At 39.4% G+C, this 24,468-nt stretch overlaps 2 protein-coding genes across 2 annotated transcripts in view; one reads left to right on the top strand and one right to left on the bottom strand.

The window, feature by feature from the left end:
* Positions 1-24,468, bottom strand: part of LOC145306160 (uncharacterized) — a 287,293-nt gene that overhangs the window by 102,585 nt on the left and 160,240 nt on the right. The window lies entirely within an intron of this gene.
* Positions 7,743-24,468, top strand: part of LOC145306291 (uncharacterized) — a 17,769-nt gene continuing 1,043 nt past the window's right edge. Inside the window, exons 1-7 of the mRNA XM_080148372.1 lie at positions 7,743-7,866; positions 8,167-8,240; positions 9,022-9,076; positions 9,662-9,741; positions 22,316-22,418; positions 22,737-22,767; positions 23,185-23,260. Of these exons, the coding sequence (XP_080004498.1) occupies positions 7,743-7,866; positions 8,167-8,240; positions 9,022-9,076; positions 9,662-9,741; positions 22,316-22,418; positions 22,737-22,767; positions 23,185-23,260 (543 nt within the window). The remainder of the gene's footprint in view (positions 7,867-8,166; positions 8,241-9,021; positions 9,077-9,661; positions 9,742-22,315; positions 22,419-22,736; positions 22,768-23,184; positions 23,261-24,468) is intronic.

Genomic DNA, 24,468 nt, shown 5'->3' with positions numbered 1-24,468 from the left:
GGGGTAATTTATGTATCATCATTGGGGATGAACATTACTTTATCTGCCATTGTCTTATCCCTTTAGATCCCTGGATAGAAATCTACAAACCCTGGGATCTTAGGGGATAAGACAATGGATGCTAAATTGATGTACTACACCCCCAATTATGATACATAAAATTACCCATTCTGTGTATAGTGGCAAAGTATGGACCAAAATATCAATAGATCAAACAGTACCCAAAGTTTTAAGTCAGTATTTAAAAAGTTTGGGTACCAGTATAAATTTCAGTCCAGTGTCTATTCTCTCCCTCAGACATAAGAAATAACATGGTAGGTTTTAGGCTATTTAACGGATATGCGTTCTTTTAATAACTAGCTACAGACACAAATTGAAAAAACAAAAAAAGTTGGATTTTAACTTTAACCCTAGGTCACTCCTATTGGGTTTTCATTGATTGACAATTTAATCCAGGAAGGGAGGGAGGGGACATTGGACTGTTTATTACACTAGTCCCTGAATTTATATAATAACGTTTTCTTATTCGTTGGCTTAACAACTTTGGGGACTTTTCTTGAATAATGATTGGTTGGTTCATTAAGTTGAGAGTATAAACAATTTAACCACTAATTGTTATCTACAGTAGGGGTAATTTTGTGTGTTAACATTGGAGATGTACACCAATTATTATCGGCCATTGTCTTATCCCTTTAGATCCCTTCATATAATCCCTTATGAAAAGAAATAGCTTTATCGGATCGGCCATTTTTACTGGTACACTTTTCATTTCAAGTAAAAAAATAGGTCAAAAAAAGGAAAGTGGTTTTTTTTACAACTTTTGACGCATTTTTTCATGTCCCATACTTTTAAATGGTCAACCATTTGGAATTGAAGATCTTAATGGATAAGACAATGAATGATAAATTGGTGTACATTGTAAACCCACAATGATGATAAATAATTACCCCTTCTGTAGATTTGTTGAAAACTTTGGACTGGAATGTATAAGGGGACAAGATTATAAAACTTTGGGTACCACTTATTCCGATCTAAATTATTGGTAGAAAACTTTGGACATCGCTAGTCTTAATAATTTGTAAGGGCAAATTTTGTTTAAAATCATTGGGTATGTATATTTTTTCGTTATTTTCTAAATCGATTCAGGAAATTTATCAACTTTCAAATACTTAAACAATTCAGGGATCTAAAGGGATAAGACAATGGCTGATAAATTGATGTACATCCCCAATGATGATAAACAAAATTACCACCTCTGTAAATTACAGTTAGTGGTTGAAACGTTTGGACAATCAACTAATGAAAACTCAAGTCCCCAAGGTTGTATAGTTAAAGAATAAGAAAACTTTAATATAAAACTTTGGGGACTAGTGTAATAAACAGCCCAATGTCCCCTCCCTCCCTGTATACAAATTTCTCTAAAACTATTCAAAGCAATATAATAGAAATTGAAAATATCATTGTTTTTCAATTGCCAATAGTTTTATTATCATAATGTGCAGAAAAAATTGCAAATAATTTAGGCATGTTAGAATTGACCAATCGATTTCAAACTTGGCATGTTGATTTCTGTAACAGTAAGGCACAATCTAGAAAGCATAGCGACTCTATAATCATTATCCGTAGGTTATTTTTTAAAAAAAAGGTTGATCTTTGAAATATTCTTTGACAACAATTTTTTGAATGCTTTATTTATCGAAGACGAAGAAAGTCCCTCAATGACGTCATAAAAATTAGGGATGAGGAGAGGAGGAGTGGGAAAGAAGATGGATAATCCCTCGTTTTTATGACGTAACATGCTGATTTTTGAGGGACTTTCTTTGTCTTCCATTTATCTAATTTTTTATTGATGATTTCTAGGACAATTTAGCATAATATTTGGGGCGAATATTTGTTCAGACTTCTAGATTTTGTCGAATATTTAATGCGTTGTTACTTTATGCTAGCGAATGCGCTTCTAGAATCTAGGAGCTTTGTATTTTAAGATACAAGGAAAATAGGAAAATGGCCTAAAACCAAACTTATATAAAAATTAACTAGCCTAAAACCATCCAGGAACCAATAAGAAGATTCTAAAAAAAAGACCTCAATCTTAAGCTTGAAACAAAATAAAAACCTTTCACATTATATAATAGGACATTTATTAATATTCTATTTTATATGTTGGTCTTCGCTTTTATTGATGTTGTCATCCTTGTTAAATTTAATAATTTTAAATGTATGTATGATATAAGGAAGTGTCTTTTTGTTGTTTGCCAGGGAGGAAGGGGACATTGGATTGTTAATTAAACTAGTACCCAAAGTTGACTTAAAAACTTTGAGTACTTTTGTTACTTTTTTGGTGGATTTAAAAATTGAGCGTTCAAACGTTTCTCCTAAGGGGAAAATCTTGTTTATCAACATTGGGGTTGTTTATCATTTTATCGTCTATTGTCTTATCCCTTAAGATTCCTGATTATTTGACTCATTTTATGGTTTGTAAACATAGCAGGGATCTTAAGGGATAAGACAATGGACGATAAATTGATATACATCCCTAATAATGATAAACAAAATTACTCACATTACAGCGTGAAATTATAAGTAGAAAATTTTGGACACTCAAAAGTACCCAAAGTTGTAAATCTACATACTTTGGGTACCAATTTTCTCTATATTCCAATTTACTTGAAAAAGTATTAGCCTTAACTTTTCCGTTTGTCAAAAAATATATTTTTTCAGGATGATTTCTCTTGGGAGGATGGTGGTATCCTCTTCCAAAATGATTATAAACCTTCCCTGGATATATGAAAGCTTTACTGTAAGAGAACCTGTTAGCGAGATCCTTTGGTACACACAGACAGCCATCCTGTTACTTTTATATTGGGATATATAAGAACATTTTACACGGTGGATACTGGTTTCTAGCAGTATAAGTCCCTATAAATGTATTACATCAGGGAGTGAGGGGACATTGGGCTGCTTATTACACTAGTCCCCAAAGTTTTGTAATAATGTTTTCTTATTCGTTGGCTTAACAACTTTGGGGACTTTTATTAATTTTAATTGGTTGGTTCATTTAATTGAGAGTCCAAACATTTCAACCACTAATTACAATCTACAGAAGGATTAATTTTGTGTTTCAACATCGGGGATGTACATTAATTTATTGGCCATTGCCTTATCCCTTTAGATCCCTGGTATTATATTGCTTTTATAAACTTGTTTCCACGTATTGAAACCATTTTCAAAATTCCAAAATTCTAGAAATATTTCAAGCAAAACAGCAAAAAAAGTGCTAAAGTGTTTTTCATTGAAAATAAATAGATAGATATAGAGAGAAAAAGCAGAAAGAGAGAGAGAGAGAGAGAGAGAAAGAGAGAGAAAAAAGAGAGAGAGAGAGAGAGAGAGAGAGAGAAAAGAAAGAAAGAGAGAGATATTAAATTTATCATAGGAGGGGGGGGGGGTACCCTTCCCCCAAAAAGTTGTTATCTTTTCTGTACCTATAAGAAGCTTCACTGTAAAGGAGAACCATATTAGTTAAGCTGTTAGCGAGATCCTTGCTATGCAAACACTGAAAAAAAGACATCTTGTTACTTTTATATAAGGATTGATAATTAAGAATCTTTAAAAGGGACCATCTTTAAAATATTGTTCTGAATTTATTTAATGGTTTTAGGCTATTTCTTTATGATTTGTTGTATTTTAAGAACGTTCACAATACTAGTTGGTTTAAACTCTAAATGACCTTGCTATATCCTGATTTGACCCTATTTACAAAGCAGGGACGGAACAATGGGCTGTTCATTACACTAGTCCCCAAAGTTTTATGATACCGTTTTCTTATTCGTTGGCTTAACAACTTTGGGGACTTTAGTAAATTTTGATTGGTTGGTTAATTAAGTTGAGAGATTTAACCACTAATTTTAATCTACAGAAGGGGTAATTTAGTGTTAGTTATTGGGGTATGTACATTAATTTATCGACTATTGTCTTATCCCTTTAGATCCCTGCATACCAGGGATTTGGGGGATAAGACATTAGAAGAAAGTACAAAGTTAGTAACATAACATACGTGGATCTAAAGGGATGAGACAATGTCCGTTAAATTGATTAACATCCCCCAATAATGATACCCAAAATTACCCCTTCTGTAGAATACAATTAATGGTTGAAACGATTATACACTCAACTTAATGAACCAACCTATTAAAATTCAAGAAAAGTGCCTAGAGTTGTTATAACAATGGGTGTAGTGTAGATAGAATATAGGTTGGTATTATGATAGGGGCAAAATTGTCGTCGATTTACAGGTTGCTAACATGGAACTCCCCTATTGGTCAGTTCGTTCATCCAGTAGGAGAGGAGGGGATTGGATAACGAGGGCGGAATGAAGGATTTATTATTTTAGCCAGCTACAAGTTTCACTTTATTAGAGAAGCTGAAAATCTGATGTAAGATCCTAGTAATAATAAATCCATTATTATAACTATATACTTAAAAAAAATTCTGTGAGGGGACTCAAAAATCATCCATGTGACGTCATACAAATAAGAGATTATCCATCTCTTTTTTAGGGGGTTTCTTTCCCACTTCTCTTCTCATCTCCCTCATTTTTATGACGTCACATGGCTGATTTTTTAGTCACTTTGTCCCCCTACAAATATGTTGAAAAAACCCATAAAAAAATAAGGGGTTGGGTAGTTTTTATTTCTAGTGTCTATATAGGGGGTGTCAATAAATAAATCTACCGTTTACGTGATCTTATAGGACAATACACATAGAAATACAGACAGACAGACATCCTACGACTTTTATATAAGGATAAATATTATTTTAATTTCTTGGCATAACAACTAGGAAATTATATTTTTGGAGAAACAAGGATGACAACATCCACAGAAGTGCCAGGAGCTATAAAATAAGACGGTAGAACAAACGAACATGAATACGTAAAGAGTGTCAGAACTTAATAAGTTGAAAATGATAAGTTGAAAATGTATTTAGTATTTTAAGCAAAATTATACATAAAGGGAAAAATAGGTTGCGGGTAAAATTCATAAAGGAGTGTGTTTTAAGGCTTAAAAATAGTAGTAGAACGATAATATTCACTAAATATGTGTATTTCTTATTAAAAAGAACTATAGACAAATTTAAAAAAAAAATGTAACATAATTTTTTTTTATCTTTCTGCTACTGTTTTTAACTTTAAACACACAACCTTTACGGTATTTTACCCGAAACCCACTTTTCCCTTTGTTACAAAATAGCCTAAATACAGGATGCTTTTCTTTAAGGACATACTTACATTTTTAGGACCAGATTATAGATATGCTTCTGTTATAACACTGTACCTTATTGTCTTAGAAATCGTTATTCCAAAATTAGTCGAATAGAATAATTGTATTATACAAAAGATATTTATTATCAAAAAGTAAAAAATGTTTTTTGCTACGATTTCTAAATTGTACCTATCTTTTACAGGAATCATGATGCAAAGTTTGACATAGATAGGACAATTCCAAAATGCATAAACAAACGATAATAACTATCCATTACGGACATTCAGACAGACAAACCCTAATTTTAGAAATCCCCGTTTTAAAAAAATGGGAGTGGTCGTATCCTTATAAGATTTTGATATTTTTAATTGGTATGTCTGGATATTTGTTTATTTCAGGAGATTAAAATTTTTTGTTACAATCGCTTTTGATGTTAGATTAGCTTTTTCTAGCACCCCCCCCCCCCCCCCACAACCAATAAAATTATTCATACAAAAATTCTTTTGGTAATGTAATATACTTAGAACTAGCGACTACGCCCCTAGAGGCCTCTAGCGGATAAATTAATGTGCATCCTCAATCATTATTCGCAAAATTACCCCATTAGTGGTTGATACGTTAAACACTCAACTTAATGAACTAACTAATCAAAATTCATTAAAAGTCCCCAAAGTTGTTAAGCCAACGAATAAGAATACGTTTTTATAACACTTTGGGGGACTGGTGTAATAAACAGCGGCAATTTATTACATAAAACACAAACAATATATTAATCAAATATTATTTCTTCATTTCAGATAAAAAATTAATTTAGTATTATGATAACTGAAAGCAAAACGAATATTTAAAAACGTAAGAAAACAAACAGAAAAAATGAAGAAAATTCGGATTTTATGGATATTATTTTCATATCTTTATTTTGCCAGTGGCTTAGAAATACAAGGTTATAATATGTTTTTTTTAGTTGCGAATCTATTCTATAAGTATTCTTATCTGTTTGCCTGTCTGTATGTCCATTCTTTATTATATGTCTCTCTCTCTACCTTTCTCCTTCTCGTTCTTTTACATTTTCTTCTCTCTCTCTCTCTTGCTCTTCTTCTATTTCTGTCTTTTCTTTTCTATATTTCTTTCTATCTATCACTTTTTTTCTCTCCCTCTCTCTCTCTGTCTCTCTTTTGCACTTTCTCTCTCTTTCATTCTCTCGATCTCCCTCTCTTGATCTCTCTCTTTCTTTCTCTCTCTCTTGCATATTCTATCTATCTTTCTCTATATATATCTCTCTCAATCTATCATTCTCTCTCTCTCTCTCTTTCTCTCTCTCTCTCTTTCTCTCTCTCTCTCTCTCTCTCTCTCTCTCAGGGTTTTAGGGGCACTTAAGTAGGGTAAGGGGGGGGGGGAAGGTAACATCAGAAGCAAAACTATTAATTCTATTTAAAAATTTGGGGTGAATATTTCGTGATGGATTTATCTTTCGAAGGTGGTGGTACTCTCCACCAAAATAATTATCAACCATAACTGAACCCATAACTAGCTTCACTGTAAAGGAGAACCATATCGGTCCAGCGGTTGGCAAGATCTTAAGCTTCAGACAGACAGACATCTTTCTACTTTGAATTAAAAATATTAATTGCTTTAGATTCTGAAACAACCACTGAAGTTCTGACATCAGAAGAAATTACTACAAATCCAGTTATTGATATAAAAAGAGATGATGATATTGTCACAGGAATCATTCAGCATTTAGACATTTTTTTTTTGCATAGAGGGAGTGGAGAATAGAAGATAAAAATTATACTAGCGGCCACGCCCCCGAGAGGCCTCTAGGGGCACTTGAATTGTAGCTAGGAGAGGAAGGGAGGGGGGAAGGAGTGATCCTCTCAATTAAAAAGTTTTACGGAGGAGGTGTTTAATTATTTTCTACAGGTGGTTTTTCTTGGGTGGTTTTTCTTGGGTGGGTTGTGGAACTCTTCCCAAAAATAGTTATAAACCTTTCCAATACATGAGAAGATACACTGTAAAGGAGAACCATATCGGTTCAGCAGTTAGCGATATCTTTTAGTACAGACAGACAGACAAACATAGATTTACCTGTTACTTCTATATGAGGATGAGCGGTTTCGCCCTTATAGGGTAAGGGGGGGTACCTTTCCATCACCTAAAAAAAGCTTCACTGCAAGGATCAAAAATGTTATAATAGTTATTTATCGCAGCATATTATAAGCAGCTTTCCGAGGATGAAAAATGTACAATTATCTTAAATTGTACATTTTGTAGAAAACTGGATGTAATACGATGATGTACATAATTTTTCATTACGGCTGAGAACCGGTTCTAATCCACCGGATATTAACTGGTTTCGAAGCAATACTGGAAAAAAAAATAATTATAATTAACGGACTCAGAGGCGTTTTCTAAACTGTTACAGAAAATACATTGCCAAGTGTGAAATCAATAGGACAATTTTAACAAATATTATTAAGAATGCTGATATATGTAGATATAGACTCACTGGAGTATGAAGAAATCTACGACGAATTTGTTGAGAAATTTACAGAGGCTGAAGAACAGATTGCTGATAAACAAACTTTTGATGTAGCTAACTTAGGTAATAACTAGACAGACAGACAGACAGACAGACAGGCAGATAGACATAAAGACAGACAGACATTACAGACAGACATTACAGACAGACAGACAGATTGACAGACATACAGACAGATAGACATACAGACAGAGAGACAGACATACAGACAGATAGACAGACAGACAGAGAGACAGGCAGATAGACATAAAGACAGACAGACAGACAGACATTACAGACAGACATTACAGACAGACATTACATACAGACAGACAGACAGACATTCTGCATAACTAATTGGCATAATTTACAGCAAAATTTTAGGTTCTTTAGTATTTCCTGTGGGAAGCGTTGTCCTGTTGGGGGCTCTAGCTGCTTCAGTATTCTATTTTACACAGGTGACATAGATAGATAGATAGATAGATAGATAGATAGATAGATAGATAGATAGATAGATAGATAGATAGATAGATAGATAGATAGATAGATAGATAGATAGATAGATAGATAGATAGATAGATAGATAGATAGATAGATAGATAGATAGATTGATAGATAGATAGATAGATAGATAGATAGATAGATAGATAGATAGATAGATAGATAGATAGATAGATAGATAGATAGATAGATAGATAGATAGATAGATAGATAGATAGATAGATAGATAGATAGATAGATAGATAGATAGATAGATAGATAGATAGATTGATAGATAGATAGATAGATAGATAGATAGATAGATAGATAGATAGATAGATAGATAGATAGAAACCAAATATCAAAAATATATATCCTATCCTTATATTTAAGCAACATGATATTTGTAAGTCTGTGTGTTTGTATATTTATATCAAAGGATCTCGCTAACCGCTGAACCGATTGGGTTTTCCTTAACAGGGTAGCTTCTAAAAGGTCCCGGAAAGGTTTATAACTTTTTTGGGGGAGGGTACCACCACACTCTCAAGAGAAATCACAAAAAATCGTAATTTTTTTTACATATAGAGACTTCTACGCAACATAGCTAGGTATCGTAGAAACTTAAAATCAACATAGATATCATATAACATAGGTATTATTTTTAAAAAAAACATTTAAAGTGCCACTAGAGGCTTATAGGGGCGTAGCCGTTAGTATTTAATTAAAGTAATATTAAACTTAAGTAAATGCTTGATTTAGACTGGTAAATCCGAAACAAATGCAGATCGCAGAAAATCTTCCTACTCATTTACAGGTGAAGATTTTGTGGATTAGGGTTTGATCCCTTCCCCCACCCCCCCCTAATTTTTTAAAGTAATTGTATTGAAATAATTCAAAAGAATAGTTAGTCATCACATTCTAATATAGATCATTTTATATTCAATAAGCCTGTAAAGGTTAGGGCCAACAAAACTGGGGGTAATCTTTGCATTGTGATTCCTGTAGTAGTTAGTTACGATTTAGGAAGCGTAGCAACTCTTTAATCTATACCAAAGTATTGGTAAAATATCGGTATGGCGTTTATTTCAAATATTTTAATTTTTAACTTTTTGAACAACAAATTTATATGTGATATTGTAATTATATGATATTGATGTAATCTTTGGAATACTGATTCCTATTACAACAAATATTAAAGCGAAGCATCTCTATAATCAAGCTTTAAAATGTAAGAATGTCCTTAAACAGTATCCTTAAATTTGTATACAATTTTGTTTCGACTTATACACTTTTATTCTGCTTTTTCAGTTCTGACACTCTAAAATTTTGCTTGTCCTACCGTTTCAGAGCTTCAATCTTATGGATGCTGTCATCCTTGTTTTTAAATTGTTTTATTTAGGTCCACCAGGAGCTTACTACAACCAACACTATAGGGATCCATTGCACAGTTCGTACCAGGATCCATATCCAGTGGGGAGGGTGAGCACATTCTCAAAGATTTAGTGGAATTCTCCTTCAATTTTAAATGATCATCTAGAGAACCCAAGAGTACCATCCACTTGTAATAGGATGCAATACTCTGACGCCCACCACTGGTGGATATTAGGTTAAAGGGCGAATATAGTTTCAATATGATATGAGCTTATATGAAAGGTGCCATTACATACTTTTAAAATATCTATGTGAAATTTAAAAAATCAAAAAAATCCTTAAGTAGATTTTGCAATTTTTGCTTTTACTTCAACATATGATAAATGAGAAAGTCAACAAAATCGTTTATTTTACCCCTTTACAAGACTTTTTTTGACTAGTTTTCTTAAGTTTAATTGATTATTACATTGGCATGCATCTTAATTGATAATTAAAGTGTTTATTTTTTTTTATATTATATACTATTTTATTGATTTTTTAAAAAGCATAAAATAATTTGCGTCAATTTGCGTCCGGAGTAATTACTAGGGTAAATAATAAGTTTTTTTTCTGTATGAAGATCAATGATTAATTCTTGATGATATAATTACCCTAGTACGCATTTTTCAACACACACACACAAACGCACCGATCGCCAGATTTTCTCCAGAAAAAAATATAAGAAAAAAAACACTATTCACCTATTATTTTTGTCCTCTTTAAATTAATTATAACAATTACCATATAATTTTCATACTTACATGAAATAAAATTTCTCCTGTAAAGGTTTTTTTTAAAAAATAAAATTCATATACTTTACACTTTGTTGGGGAATATTGTCAAGGAAGAAACAATCCACAATACAAAAAAAATAGATTGATAACTGGTTTCCACTTTTATTACGACTATCATTTAACGAAAGCTTTTTAATTCAACCTTAAACCGAAGCCTTGTGTGATGCTAGGGTGTTTGGAGTTCTTAGGGAACCACACTTATTACATAAATTTATCCTGAGAATGTTCAGGTTTTAAGCTATAACAGACTTATACATTTGGATATGTCAATATCTTAAAGTTACTTATAATCTATGGAATTGCACGGTTTTTTTGAGCCCATATTATATTTAACCTATATTCGCCCTTTAAGTAACATGCAACAGACGACCAACTCTTTGATTGCACGACATTTGTCTGAAAGGTCCTAACTGTTCATAATAATGAGTTGTGCTTGTTTATGAGCCAAGACATTCCCCCAACTATTTATGTTGTGCACCTGACATGGTCTTTTGTTATAATGCTGAGTCAGGCCATGATTCAAACCTATCACCTTCCCAAAGGCAAGCAGATGTACAATGTACATGCCAAAGATGGAGGGGACCTTGGACTGTAAATTACACTGGTACCCAAAGATTTATTATCATGATATCTTATTTGTTTACTCAAAAACTTTGTGTATTTCTATTTAAACCTGATTGGCTGGTTCCAAAATAGTAATATCTAAAGTTTTCAACCATTAATTTTATCTGCAAAAGGGGTTTTGTATATCACCATTTGGAGGAATGTATTGAATTACGAACCAAAATGGGGGAATCTTGTGAAACTTGGAAATTGTTGAAAATAGGAACTAAGTGTAGTGTAGTACAAGTTGTCGCAAATATAGGAATTAAATATCATGATTGTTAAGATTTATTAGATAATTTAGCTACCCATAATTCGGTACTGTTGGAATTACATAAAATCTGAGTTTTTCTGCCTGATTTTCCCTAAAGATTCTTAGTCTTGTACAATTCAAGTTTTAGGCCATTTTCTATTGTTAAGGACAAGCAATTAACTTTAAAAATATGGTTAATTACAATAGCTAAAAATATGATGAAAATAATGATTCAATCTTTTTCTTATCATTAAATTATTCAAACTTATCAATTGATTTATTATTACCTGGATATTACACCAGATTTTCATATTCTATGCTAGAGTGAATTCTCTAGCGGGCTAAAATAACGATCTCCCTAATCCCCCTTATTACTCCCTTCCTAGTGAATAAATGGCACAACCAATAAATGCGAGGGAAAATTGCAACTAAAATTGACAACCTGTACTCCTTTTATTTAAAATTCCAACCAAAAATTAATTTGAGTAATTATTCTTATTTCTAACTTTGATGTATGATTATGATGTATGAGGTGTCAGAGTATATTTTTTATATACCTTTTGTAACGGATCGGACGTTCTTACTAGCTTTTTAAAAACTAATAAAGCCCGCCTCGAGCGGTGTGGCGGCACTTCACGTTGAGTCGGTAACGTTGTGGCTGAAGCGATTCAAGAGCGAAGCAACTCGTTCCCTTCGTTTGTACGTCTCCGCTAAGTTAAAGAACAAAACTACACGCAAGTACCCACAGGGGATTTTATATGTTTCTGGATAATTAATTGCAGCTAGAGATAGCTGCCCACAAATTGGAGTTGATACTCTACTAACAACTGTTTGTGCGGAACTGATGTATTTTCAATAGACAAGTATAGTTTACACAAATTAATGAATACATATTATATCAATATACATATAGGAAAATTACAGAGAGTATTGAAGTAATGCGGGGGCGTTTCTGATCATGCAGGGATGGCTAGGGATACACGTAGGTCTGCACAGGATATATCAGCAGGCCGGAGTGTATGTTGAGTTTCCCGTTTAGTCACGTTCAGTTGTGCAGGGGAAATCTCCGTGATGCATTGAGGGTGCCGAATCCCTGGATAACTAGGAGCCTTTCTCTACAAAAGTACATAAGTTAAATATCGCCTAAAACCTACACGCGTAGATTATAAAAGGTCAGATATACATATAAATGCGCAGCATTATATGTATATCAATTTCTTGGAAAAATATGGCCTCATATGAGATATCATAAGATTTTAACAGAATATAATAAGTACAAATGTTTCATAATTAAAACTCGAAATCCGTCATTTGTGGGCTTAAAAATTCAAATAAAAGTAAAATCAATAGAGAAAAATAAACGCTTTAAAATGGTACTAATTTCATAAAAATCTGTCCACTCGTTTAGGATCACGAAAATGTCATTCTGCTTATTTTACAAGTATCTCAAGTAAGACCCACTACATTTTCTCCCCTTTTTATCTGGCTAGACAGACGTGCCAGATAACATAACGCTCAAATTGGCAAAGACAATAGACTGGTCGGCCAATATTACCTATTATTCTGTCATGGTATTAAGGTTGATAGCCTAGATGTTTTAGTCGCAGTGTTGTATGATGGCAAGGATGCAGGATCTAAAATGATGGGCTGTATCTCTGTCATCTGGATCTTCGGGGTTGAGGTCGTTGGCAATAGCGACGTTGTCTCTGCTGCTGTCGTAGGTTCTCGCCTCTCAGTTCTGGTATCGGCCTTCTTCTTTCTCATAAGCTTCTGGTAGGAGTGCTTGTTATAAAGATAAAGGTGGGCAACTAAGGCGATGGCGGCTCCAGGTCCTACACGTAGAAATGTGAGGGTAATGCATATCAGATCAGTAATAAATTTTAGCCCTAGGATGACCAGGCATGCGAATGCCATTAGATCGCCATATTCATGGAGCCAGCTCTTGACGCTGCTCCATAAGTCAATTTTGCGTTCCATGTCCGGTACTAGATTATCAAGGGTGTACAGGGGTAGGTTGTTGGTAGAAAGTTGGTTACAATTTCCATCTCCAATGCAGAGTCCGTAGGTGATCTCCTTCAGGCTTGCCTCGGTGTAGGAGGGGAAGGTGAGGGTGTGTAACCATTCAGCTCTCTCTCTTTCCGTGTAGATTCCTCCATGGCTGAAATCCGTCCAGTTAACCAGAGGGGTGTCGATGGTCATCTCCATGGGGGCCTGAGTCTTAATGATGGCGGGAGTCAGCTGAATCCAGCCTTGACAGTTAATGGGAAAGTCGCGGAACACGTTACCCTTGTAGAATGCAACTTATAATGTTTAGTTGCAGCATCTGCATAGCCATCAGGATCCAAAGGTATATCTTGATAGCAGTTGACGTCGTCCTTGATCTTCTGAGTCCTCTTGGTGCACTGGAAGGTCATCAACAGGTCTCCCTTCAAGAGTCCATAAGTCTGCTCATGTAGCAGCACTGGTTGGTCTGACTTTCCATGGTAATGGGTCTCGCATATGGTCTTCCGTAGTGTTACATCTAGTTGGCTGAAGGTTTGGCGCATACTGTAGGCTAAATAATTTAAATGTACTGCAGCTTGAAGGTTCACATCTATCTGTCCGGGGTCGATGGTGGCGAGTCTGCTGAGGTCGCTGGTCTTGCCCAGGTAGATGCCGTCGTGGTCCGTCAGGGGCAATGCATTAGCTTCATTGCACCTGTAGTGTTGAGTAAAACTTGCTGCTGGTGGTCCACTAAGTAGGTGTCCATGGTGGTGAGGGGGTTGATGGTGTTGACCATCTGTAGAGTGCAGGAGCTGTCGTTGATATTCCAGACGAATGTCGCGGCGCCAGTGATGCACTCCCCTTTATGATATGGACATGGTAGAGATAGATGGTCAGTCTCACTCTCTACCTTGTTGTTGCTAACCAGAAAAGTTTCTTCTTTAAGTAGAATCTGGTACTCAGCTAACTTCAGGGTGTTGTAGTGGATGGTGTCGCCCATGCGGATGGTCTGCCCAATGCAGGTGATCTTGTCATCTTCCATCTTCAATGATCCGGCTAAGGTTGCCGAAACGTAGGTCGGGCGGTTAAGTTTCACTTTGATCGGGTCACCGTAGCCAGAAATTTGATATTCCTGGACCAGTGACATGCGGCGGCAATTTTCTGCAGTAATTTCCTCGTGCCTCATGGTTTGGGGTACCTGTTGTAACTTGAGATGGCCCCAAACTCCACACTTGAAATGGTATAGGGATACCCTCACTTCGCAGGAGTATCCATATACCTTTGTCAGGGTTGGCCTCTGTAGAATTGTGTAGCGCTCCTTCACTGGAACTTCTTGTGTAGGTTCCTCTGCCCTGCATATTGTTTCCTTGTTGAACTTCTTGATGGTGGAAGGGTTTGTGCAATCTACAATGTCTAGTGAGTAAGCCTCACTAGTTGGTGCTACCGAAGCCGTTAGCACCGCGATCAGTGGTAGGAAGATTATCGACATGATAAAATTCCACCTCGCGAGTCTCTAGGATCACCGCTTGACACACTCGTTGATTCTTGTTGAACTCCACTGCTTCGGTACTCAAGTTCCAAAAGACTGCTTGTATCTCGCCGGTGTAGTCGCTGTCCACTAATCCTGCCAGTAGAATTACTCCTTCCCGTTCTATGCTTGAACGGCCAAATAACTTAAGGAAATATCCGGGGGGTACACGGGTGTGTAGCTTGAGAGGGACGCAAGTTTGCTGTCCAGGGGGAAGGATTGTGTGGGCGGGGCAGTATATGTCATGGCCCGCACTTTCTCTCGTACCCTTGTATGGCAGCTTTGCTCCGCGTTTGACGGGGATTCTGAGTGTCCGCGCAAGTGTTGCCACTGCAGGCGGGTCCATATCCTCGTCCGAGCTGTCTAGCACCTCTTTGCTCTCTTCCACTTGCTGTTGCCAAAGTGTCCCACTCCTCTGTTTCTTTCCTCCGGATTTAGCCCTCTCCCCTTTTTCGGGTGAGTCCGTGGACGGCTCCTCATTGTCGCTCAGAGCGCGCTTCTCTACCCGGGGTGCGGAAGGGTATGTGTATGTAGCTCGCTCGCGCTCTCTATCTCGGCGCGGTGTTTGCGGGGGCGAGCTTCTTCTCGGGCTTCTCTCTCTATCGGGGGTTCGCTTGGCATCTCTCCGTTGAGTGCCCGAACCGGACGGTTCGCAAGATTGATCTCTCTCCCTCCCTCTCTTCTCACTATGCTCTCTGCGCGGTGTGCGCTGCATCGTTGGTGATCTGGGCGGTGGTGTATCCGGTAGGGGAAGGTTGAGGGGGTCAATGTTGGGCGGTGGTGGTGGTGCTCCTCCCGGTCTATTGGGGGGTCCTCCCTCTTCATCGCTGTCATCCCCATTTGAGAAATCAACTCTTGGATTAGGCGGCTTCGCCTGTTTTTCTGGATTCAAGGGAATTTGCTCCCCTGCCTCATCTCCGTCTTCTTCAAATGGTTCTGGGGGAGAAGTTGGGTCTCCGTCTGTCATTGCTGGGGGGTAATATGGTTTTAACCGACCAACATGTACAACCAAGTCCTCCTTTTCTCCCGCTGGTATTGTCTGAATTTTGTATAAAACGTCGGCACACTTCTCGGTAATTAAGTATGGTCCACTCCAATGTTTGGTCATCTTCTTCTTTGCTTTACCATGGTTGGGTGCCAAATAAAAAACTTTATCGCCTACTCTAAATTCGCGATTACTGTGATACTGCAAAGCATTTCTTCGAATGGTGCTTGCTTGACTCTTCGCCATGGCTTCATACATGGTCGTGTATCTGTCCAATAAATTTCTAACGGCTGTGGGAATATCCTTGTCATCGTCGGGGTTTGGTAACCGCAAAATCAAATCCGCGGGTAGAGTAGGCTAGAAAGGGGGTCACGCCGGTGCTGCTGTGGATCCTCGTGTTGTACGCCAGGACAACTCCAGGTAGATACTCTGGCCATAGAGTTTCCCGTCCTTGGATCACGGTCCTCAGCGTCTCTTCCATGGTCCGGTGCCACCTTTCTATAAGGTTGCTCTGGGGGTTCGCCACGGGGCCTAGCTCGTGCTTAACACCGAGCTTCTGCAAGAGTTTCTTCATGATGGTGTTGCAGAACTCTTTTCCCTGATCGCTGTGGAATGCCTGCGGGCATCCAAAGGTACAAATGAACTTGTCCATGATCGTCGTGGCGACCTCGTCAGCGGTCTTCTGTTTCAAGGGGTACGCTTGAACAAAGCGCGACCATCCGTCCTGCAGTGTCAGGATAAAATTGTATCCTTCTGGGGTTGTGTCGAACTTGCCTACCACATCCATGTAGATCGTCTGCAGAGGATACCCGTTTTGAATGGGCACATGCGCTCCTATCTTGATGTTGGCCTTGATGTTCTTCTGGACGCAGTCATGACAGACGGCGATCCTCAGGCGGATGTCTGCTTGGTGTCCCACATAGTAGAAATTTCTCAAAAACTTTGATATTGTGGAGTGCATGCCAAAATGCGCTCCAGTGGTAGTTCTGTGGCAGTGAGTGAACACCTCTTCTCTCAGGGACAAAGGGACCATTATCCTGCGTCGCTTCCCGGTGAAGGTCTGTATCTCCTGCTCAATAACTCCATCTTCTGCGATTCGCAGAGTGTCAAAAATCTCGGCCAGCCGGTGCACGTCCCTACTCTCTCCACGCAGAGTTGCCTTGTCTGGTGCACGCCGGTCGACGCCAATCCATCTACGAACCTTCTCTAAAATAGGGTCGTCTAACTGATGCTTGTACACTCGGTCTCTGTACCGTTCTCTGTTGTCAGGAAGCTCGTCGGCCGGCTCATCCTCTACGGCTCCGACGTACTCCTCTTGCTCAGCCTCTTCTTCGGCTGTCGGGTCTGGCATGTCAGCATCGGTGCGCCGGCTTAACGCGTCGGCGTTGGTGTTGAGTCTCCCCGGCCGATGAACCACACGGAATTCGTAACCAGCCAGCTCCTCTGTCCACCTGGCCATCATGCCAGTGTTCTTCTTCAGTGACTTCAACTGCTTGAGGGCGCTGTTATCCGTATTAATTTGGAACGGCTTGAAGCTCAGGATCGTCCGAAACTTTCTGATGCCATAGATGACTGCGGAGGCTTCTCCTTTCCATGAGGGATATCTCTGCTTCGCACCAGTCGTCTTGCGTCCCATGGCGGCGATCAACCTTTCGGCGCCATTCTGAACCTGACTCAGGATCGCACTGATAGCTCTTCCCGAGTAGTCGGTGGTCAGTTGAAACGGGGTATCCGCTTCAAAATCAGGCACAGCGCGGATGGGTGCATTCTGGAACTTGTCCTTCAACTGCTGGAACTGCTCATCCATCCCTGGGGTCCACTCTAGCTTCGTGGCTTTCTTCTGTGCATTCATCTCACACGTCAAGTCGGCGTACTCAGGTATGAAGGTCCTGTAGTACCTGTAAAACCCGAGAACACTATTCAATTCGGCGACAGTCGCTGGCGGCGGCCAGTTCTTGATACGCTCCACATACTCAGGCACCATACCAATACCTTCATGACTCAGCATGTGGCCAAGGTACTGTATCTTCTTCTTGAACAGCTTGCTCTTCTTTGCCTTCAGCTTGATTCCTGCCTTGCGGTGGGCCTCGAAAACCTGTCGCATCTGGGGTACATGATCCGCAACTCTCAGGTTGTATGATATTACGTCATCGAGGTAGCATTGCGCTACCTCGCTCCCCAGCGGGTTCATTGCGGTACTGATGAATCTGCTGTAAACCGCTGGTGCTGTGCTGATGCCGAAGGGCATGCGGCGGAATTGCCACAAACCCGTTGGCGTGGCAAAAGCCGTCAGCTCCCTGGATGCTGGGTCGATGGAGATGTTGAAGTAGGCGGCTGTGGCATCTAACGTAGAATATACACGATGTCCTCCTGCGCGGTCTAACAGAGTCTGTATCCTCGGCAGCGGGTAGCTGTCTTGCTCTAGACAACTGTTTAACCTGCGGAAGTCCACTGCCCATCTGATCTTTCCATCCTTCTTGCGCACAGGAACAAGGGGGCTCGCCCATGGCGATGAACTCGGCTCGATCACTCCTTGGTTGAGCCAGTCGGCCATCTGCGCCTCCAGGTCCTTCAACATCTTGGGGTTCAACTCCCTGTATCTCTGCCTGATGGGCTCCGTCCCTGGCTTGAGCTTCAACTTCATTGTTACCAGGTCTGTGTGCCCAGGGGCCTCTCGACTGAATATGTCTCTGTACTCATAAATAAGCTCCTTGACTTGCTTCTTGACGTCGGGGTGCTCGTTCAGTAACTCGTTGTCCTCCATCTCCAGGTCCTCCCACACTTCCTTGAACGTGGGGTTCTCCATCTGCTCCTTCGTCATGGGCTTGTTGGGGTCGCTGGCGTTGCTCTCGGACATTGACTGGATAACTTCGTGGGGCTCTCTCAACACCAAGCTTTCGGTGTTGATCACCATACTGCTGTCCTCACAAATCTCGGCGGTGAACACACACCCGGCCGATGCGACACACGGCTGCTCCTGTAAATTCACAACAGGGATGCGGACAATCCCATTTTGCTGGGCTCTGTATACTCCTTCCAACACACGCACTGGACTATCATCTAAAACGGTCTCTTCTACCATGACAGTCATTTGTGGTCGGAGTTCTCGGCTAGGAAGAAAATTCACGACAGACACTGACTCTGGCGCGAGAATCCTAGTCGCTTGGACGGACAAACGGACAGGACGCGGCCGCTTACCTACTGCGACGGTTTTCAAACGAACGGCCGGCCCTTGGGAATTACGAAGCGGTCCCTTGACATTACATGTCCAAACGTTTTTGCGCTCAAAATCTGCTTTTGCTTTGTGCTTAAAAGAAAGTTGCGCAACATATGATTCGACGGAATCCGGTTTAAGTGCTAAAAACTCACGTGAATGGTGCACATTACCATTCGCAAAATTATCTTCTGCTTTACATAATTCTTTAATAGTGGGTTTACAAACATTTAAGGCACTACTATAGCTACTTATTTCTGCATTCAATTCCTCGAAGGCTCGTAATGAAACACTTATCTGAGGGTTGGGGGGCGAGTGCTCCCCCGGCGGTTTTCCAGACCGCTCTTCGTCTTCTGAGGCACTTGGAGCCTCGTAGTCGATGGACTGCACAAGCGGAACTCTCGTCTGCTTCACGACTAGCGCCGCCTGCACCGGTGATGAATAATCTAGAACTCCACGAATCTCCTCGACCCACTTGCACCCAAGATTGATGGGGGTGCGAAGCTCAGGTATAACCAATGCCTCTCGAATGTAGCTAGGACAGTCATCTCCCAAGATGACGCTGATGTTGTAAACACGGCCGATGACGTCCATATCTCCGCCATTCGCCGCTGTTCCCACTGTTAAATCGCAAGGAACGATCGGCAACTGTAGTTTCCGGGCTAACTCCTCATTTACGGCGACTCCTTCGTGCAATTTATTACCGGTATCGATGAGACCATAGGTCCTCACAGTCGGTCCATTTGCACGCAGGCTGATCTTGACCATGGCCCGGGCGCCTCGTCGTCCTTGCATCTGGTTGAGGGTGGTAGGGTCTACAGCTGCTGAGGGACTCCGACCTACCGACGGGAGCCCTCTCTTACATTTTTTGAAGTCTTGCTTCTGTGGCCAACTGCTTCCAGACAGTTGACATCTCCATAGAACTGCGCCTGGTCATCATCTCCTACGCCGCTGTCAGTGTCTCCAGGTTCGTTGGTACGCATCTCTCGCACGGCATGGCGGCCACGGTCTTGCTGCTGTCGGCCGCGTCCACCGCCGCTGGCGTTCTTCTCCTGGTTCCTCTTGCGCACGTTTGCCAGCCGGTCCTCAGGAATAGTACACGTCTTCTGCCAATGGCCAGGCGTGCCACACCTCCGACAGTTGCCTTTCGGTTTGTCTTTGGTGGCACCGCCCGTACCTTTACTCGCTTGCTGCTTCTTCTTAGGACAATTACGCGAGTAATGGCCAGTCTGGTTACAATTGTAGCACTTGACGCTACTGGTTCCATCTCCAACCGCGTTGACCTCCATATCCTCGGTGCCGTCGTTACGATAGATGACACGATTGGATGTGGCGAGGCCATCCATGGAGGTATCCTCAGCATCTCCATGGTGAATAAGCTGGCGCTGCGTGGCAATCTCGTTCATAATGACGTTCCGTAGGACACCCATGCTGGTAATACTAGGTAGCTGACAGAAAACTCTTTTCCGTACCTCTCGATGGCGTAAACCAAGGGTTACCTCTTTCCGGAATTGACCTGGGTCGTGGTTGTCTGGGGAGTAGGCCTTCAACCACATCTGCTCTTTCTTAGCAAGATACGTCTGCGGAATCTCGTTCTTGCCTTGCGACAACTGCTTATACGCGTCCTTGTTGATGTCTGAATCTGACGGTGCTAGGAATATAGCATCCAGCCTCTCCATTACCTGCTCAAGGGTGAGCGCATCTTGGTTGTCGGCGACTTCTCTGGCCATCTGGAACGCTTCTCCGTCGAGACTCATGATGTATTGGCCTTTCCTGCCCTCTTGATCTGATGGGTGGTGACGGGCAATTCTAAACGCATTGGCCATTTTTGTCTTGTGGCCATCCCAATCTTCTCCCGCACGGTTACAAAACCGAGGGAAATTCTGCTTGTTAAGCTTCCTGCGCTGGTTCTCCAACCAAGTGTTGCCTAGCGCAATGAGCTGAGCGTTCTCATTCGGCGCTCCTTCTGCTTGTGCCTCTTGAATGGCACGCTGCAAATTCAACTGTTCTAGGTCGGCAGCCTGGGCAGCTTGCGCCATTGTTGAAACTTAACGAAAGTTCTTCAAAATTTAAAGAAAACTTTACCAAGTTGGTGTTCCAGACGTCAGAATGGTCCCACACTGGTCTCCAAACACAGGGGTCTTCGTCCTTTCTGATCTCAGTTCTCATAAAAACTGTCTGGTTGCACACAATCGTCCGAAATTACCGTAGTTCCTCGGGGTAATTTCCACGTAAATCTCCTGTTGAGCACTTCGGTTTATCCAAGCACAGCTGACACCAGTTTGACTGTAATGGATCGGACGTTCTTACTAGCTTTTTAAAAACTAATAAAGCCCGCCTCGAGCGGTGTGGCGGCACTTCACGTTGAGTCGGTAACGTTGTGGCTGAAGCGATTCAAGAGCGAAGCAACTCGTTCCCTTCGTTTGTACGTCTCCGCTAAGTTAAAGAACAAAACTACACGCAAGTACCCACAGGGGATTTTATATGTTTCTGGATAATTAATTGCAGCTAGAGATAGCTGCCCACAAATTGGAGTTGATACTCTACTAACAACTGTTTGTGCGGAACTGATGTATTTTCAATAGACAAGTATAGTTTACACAAATTAATGAATACATATTATATCAATATACATATAGGAAAATTACAGAGAGTATTGAAGTAATGCGGGGGCGTTTCTGATCATGCAGGGATGGCTAGGGATACATGTAGGTCTGCACAGGATATATCAGCAGGCCGGAGTGTATGTTGAGTTTCCCGTTTAGTCACGTTCAGTTGTGCAGGGGAAATCTCCGTGATGCATTGAGGGTGCCGAATCCCTGGATAACTAGGAGCCTTTCTCTACAAAAGTACATAAGTTAAATATCGCCTAAAACCTACACGCGTAGATTATAAAAGGTCAGATATACATATAAATGCGCAGCATTATATGTATATCAATTTCTTGGAAAAATATGGCCTCATATGAGATATCATAAGATTTTAACAGAATATAATAAGTACAAATGTTTCATAATTAAAACTCGAAATCCGTCATTTGTGGGCTTAAAAATTCAAATAAAAGTAAAATCAATAGAGAAAAATAAACGCTTTAAAATGGTACTAATTTCATAAAAATCTGTCCACTCGTTTAGGATCACGAAAATGTCATTCTGCTTATTTTACAAGTATCTCAAGTAAGACCCACTACACCTTTCAAAAGGGGTCAAAAATAGTTTAAAGTTATTCACTCATTAACTTACTATAATAAGAATGTGTTCACCCTCCTGCCCCATATGTACAGCCAACGAACGACCCGTATCTGAAGCCGTACAGACCGTACAACCAAGTACAGAGTAGCGCAGCTACAAAGAATAAATATGCCACCAGTGCTTTGCAGAAAATAGGTAAATTACGTTATTTGTGTGTCAATCAATTAGAGGACATTCTATTACATAAAGTGGAAAGGTTTTTCTGTTAGTATATTCTCTTATAAGTATAAGTATTTGTTGGCTTAAAAGCTATGGGTACTTTTAATAAATCTAAATGTCCAAAATGTTCATCAATTATCTTAAGAAGGATAATTTGCTTTATAAAAGTCGTAATTCAATTGAATGTCCAATGTCTTATCCTTATACTTGAGTTTCTCTATCATAAGGTATAAATACATTTTTTTAAAGTTGAAATAGTAATGTAAAAAAATCTTCAATATATTTTTTTTTCAGTTAATTTACTGGCTGGCTCATCTATGGAGAGGTAAGATTTCAGTTTGCATTCAACATCTAGCTAAGCTGTATTAGACTGAAGAGGGTGTTATGTCAAGTCCCCAAAGTTTTGTGATTTTCTTATTTGTTGGCATAACAACTTTGGGGACTTAGTGAATTTTGATTGGTTTATTTATTTAGTTTAGTGTTTAAACATTTCAACCAGTAATTTTAATGTACAGAAGGGGTAATTCTGTGTATCATCATTGGGGATGTATATCAATTAATCAGCCATTGTCTTATCCCTTTAGATCCCTGGTGCTATGTTTACCAAAATATATTACAAATAAGAAAAAGACTTTTGTTTCACTTCATTTGATCTTATCATTTATTTGTTGCTTTGTCTCTATATGATATAGATATGGGAGAATTAAAAATAGCTTAAAACCAATACTTTTGTTTTTCCAAGGGTTGGAGAAACTGTTGATGAGATGGAGGGGCTGGTTTCATCACCTTTAGTTAGGGCAGCTGGTTTCATTTCAGAGGTAAGAAAGGCCTGGTTTCATCACCTTTAGTTAGGGCAGCTGGTTTTTTCTCAGAGGTAAGAATGGCTGATTTCATATCAGAGGTAAGAAAGGCCTGGTTTTATCACCTTTAGTTAGGGCAGCTGGTTTTATTTCAGAGGTAAGAAAGGCCTGGTTTCATCACATTTAGTTAGGGCAGCTGGTTTTATCTCAGAGGTAAGAATGGCTGATTTCATATCAGAGGTAAGAAAGGCCTGGTTTTATCACCTTTAGTTAGGGCAGCTGGTTTTATTTCAGAGGTAAGAAAGGCCTGGTTTCATCACATTTAGTTAGGGCAGCTGGTTTTATCTCAGAGGTAAGTAAGGCTGGTTTCATAACCTTTAGTTAGGACAGCTGGTTTCATTTCAGAGGTAAGAAAGGTCTGGTTTCATTTCCTTCAATTAGACCTTCCTGAAACATTCCAGCGGTATGTGAGGCCTAGTTTCATCACGCAGCTGGTTTCATTTCTGAGGTAAGTAAGGCTGGTTTCATCTCCTTTAATTATACCATCCTGAAACATTCCAGATAAGTAAGACTGGTTTCATCACCTTTAGTTAGGGCAGCTGGTTTCATTTCTGAGGTAGGTAAGGCTGGTTTCATATCCTTTAATTAGAACATTCTGAAACATTTTAGCGGTATGTGAGGCCTGGTTTCATCACCTTTAGTTAGGGCAGCTGGTTTCATCTCAGAGGTAAACTTAGTTAGAATTAATTTTATCAGTACCTACTAATTCACTTTGTGAAAACACTCTTTTTAAAATTTAGAGACTTCGCTAGTGTTTAATGCTGAATATTTCATAATTTGTATGTTAATTCATACATATATTCTACATCTTTAACTTGATTAAAATGAAAAGAGCTAATTTTTTACTATCATTATTTTTAAATCAAATTATAAAGAAAAATGCCCTGTAAGCAAGAATTTTACCCCTAAATGAAAAGCCCTAATTATCTGTAAATTTTATAATCTTTAGTAAAGAATAAACTTTAAATCCCCCCCAAAAAGTTATTTGGGGCCTATTCTTATTTTTTGCTATACAGTATGATTCTGTAGTTGTCAGTCAGAGTATATTTGGCACAATAAGGTTAAACAAAGTTTAATACGATAAAAAATTTCTAAAATCGTTTCTTCTTCTTTAATAACATTGTGGCATTGAATAAAAAACAAAAAATAATTGTATAAATAATTGT

The sequence above is a fragment of the Acartia tonsa genome, chromosome 14 (assembly GCF_053477335.1).
Source record: "Acartia tonsa isolate MP-2025a chromosome 14, ASM5347733v1, whole genome shotgun sequence".
Taxonomy (NCBI): Eukaryota; Metazoa; Arthropoda; class Copepoda; order Calanoida; family Acartiidae; genus Acartia; species Acartia tonsa.
The sequence above is the reverse complement of the archived record's forward strand: the minus strand, read 5'-3'. Positions and strand labels throughout refer to the sequence as shown.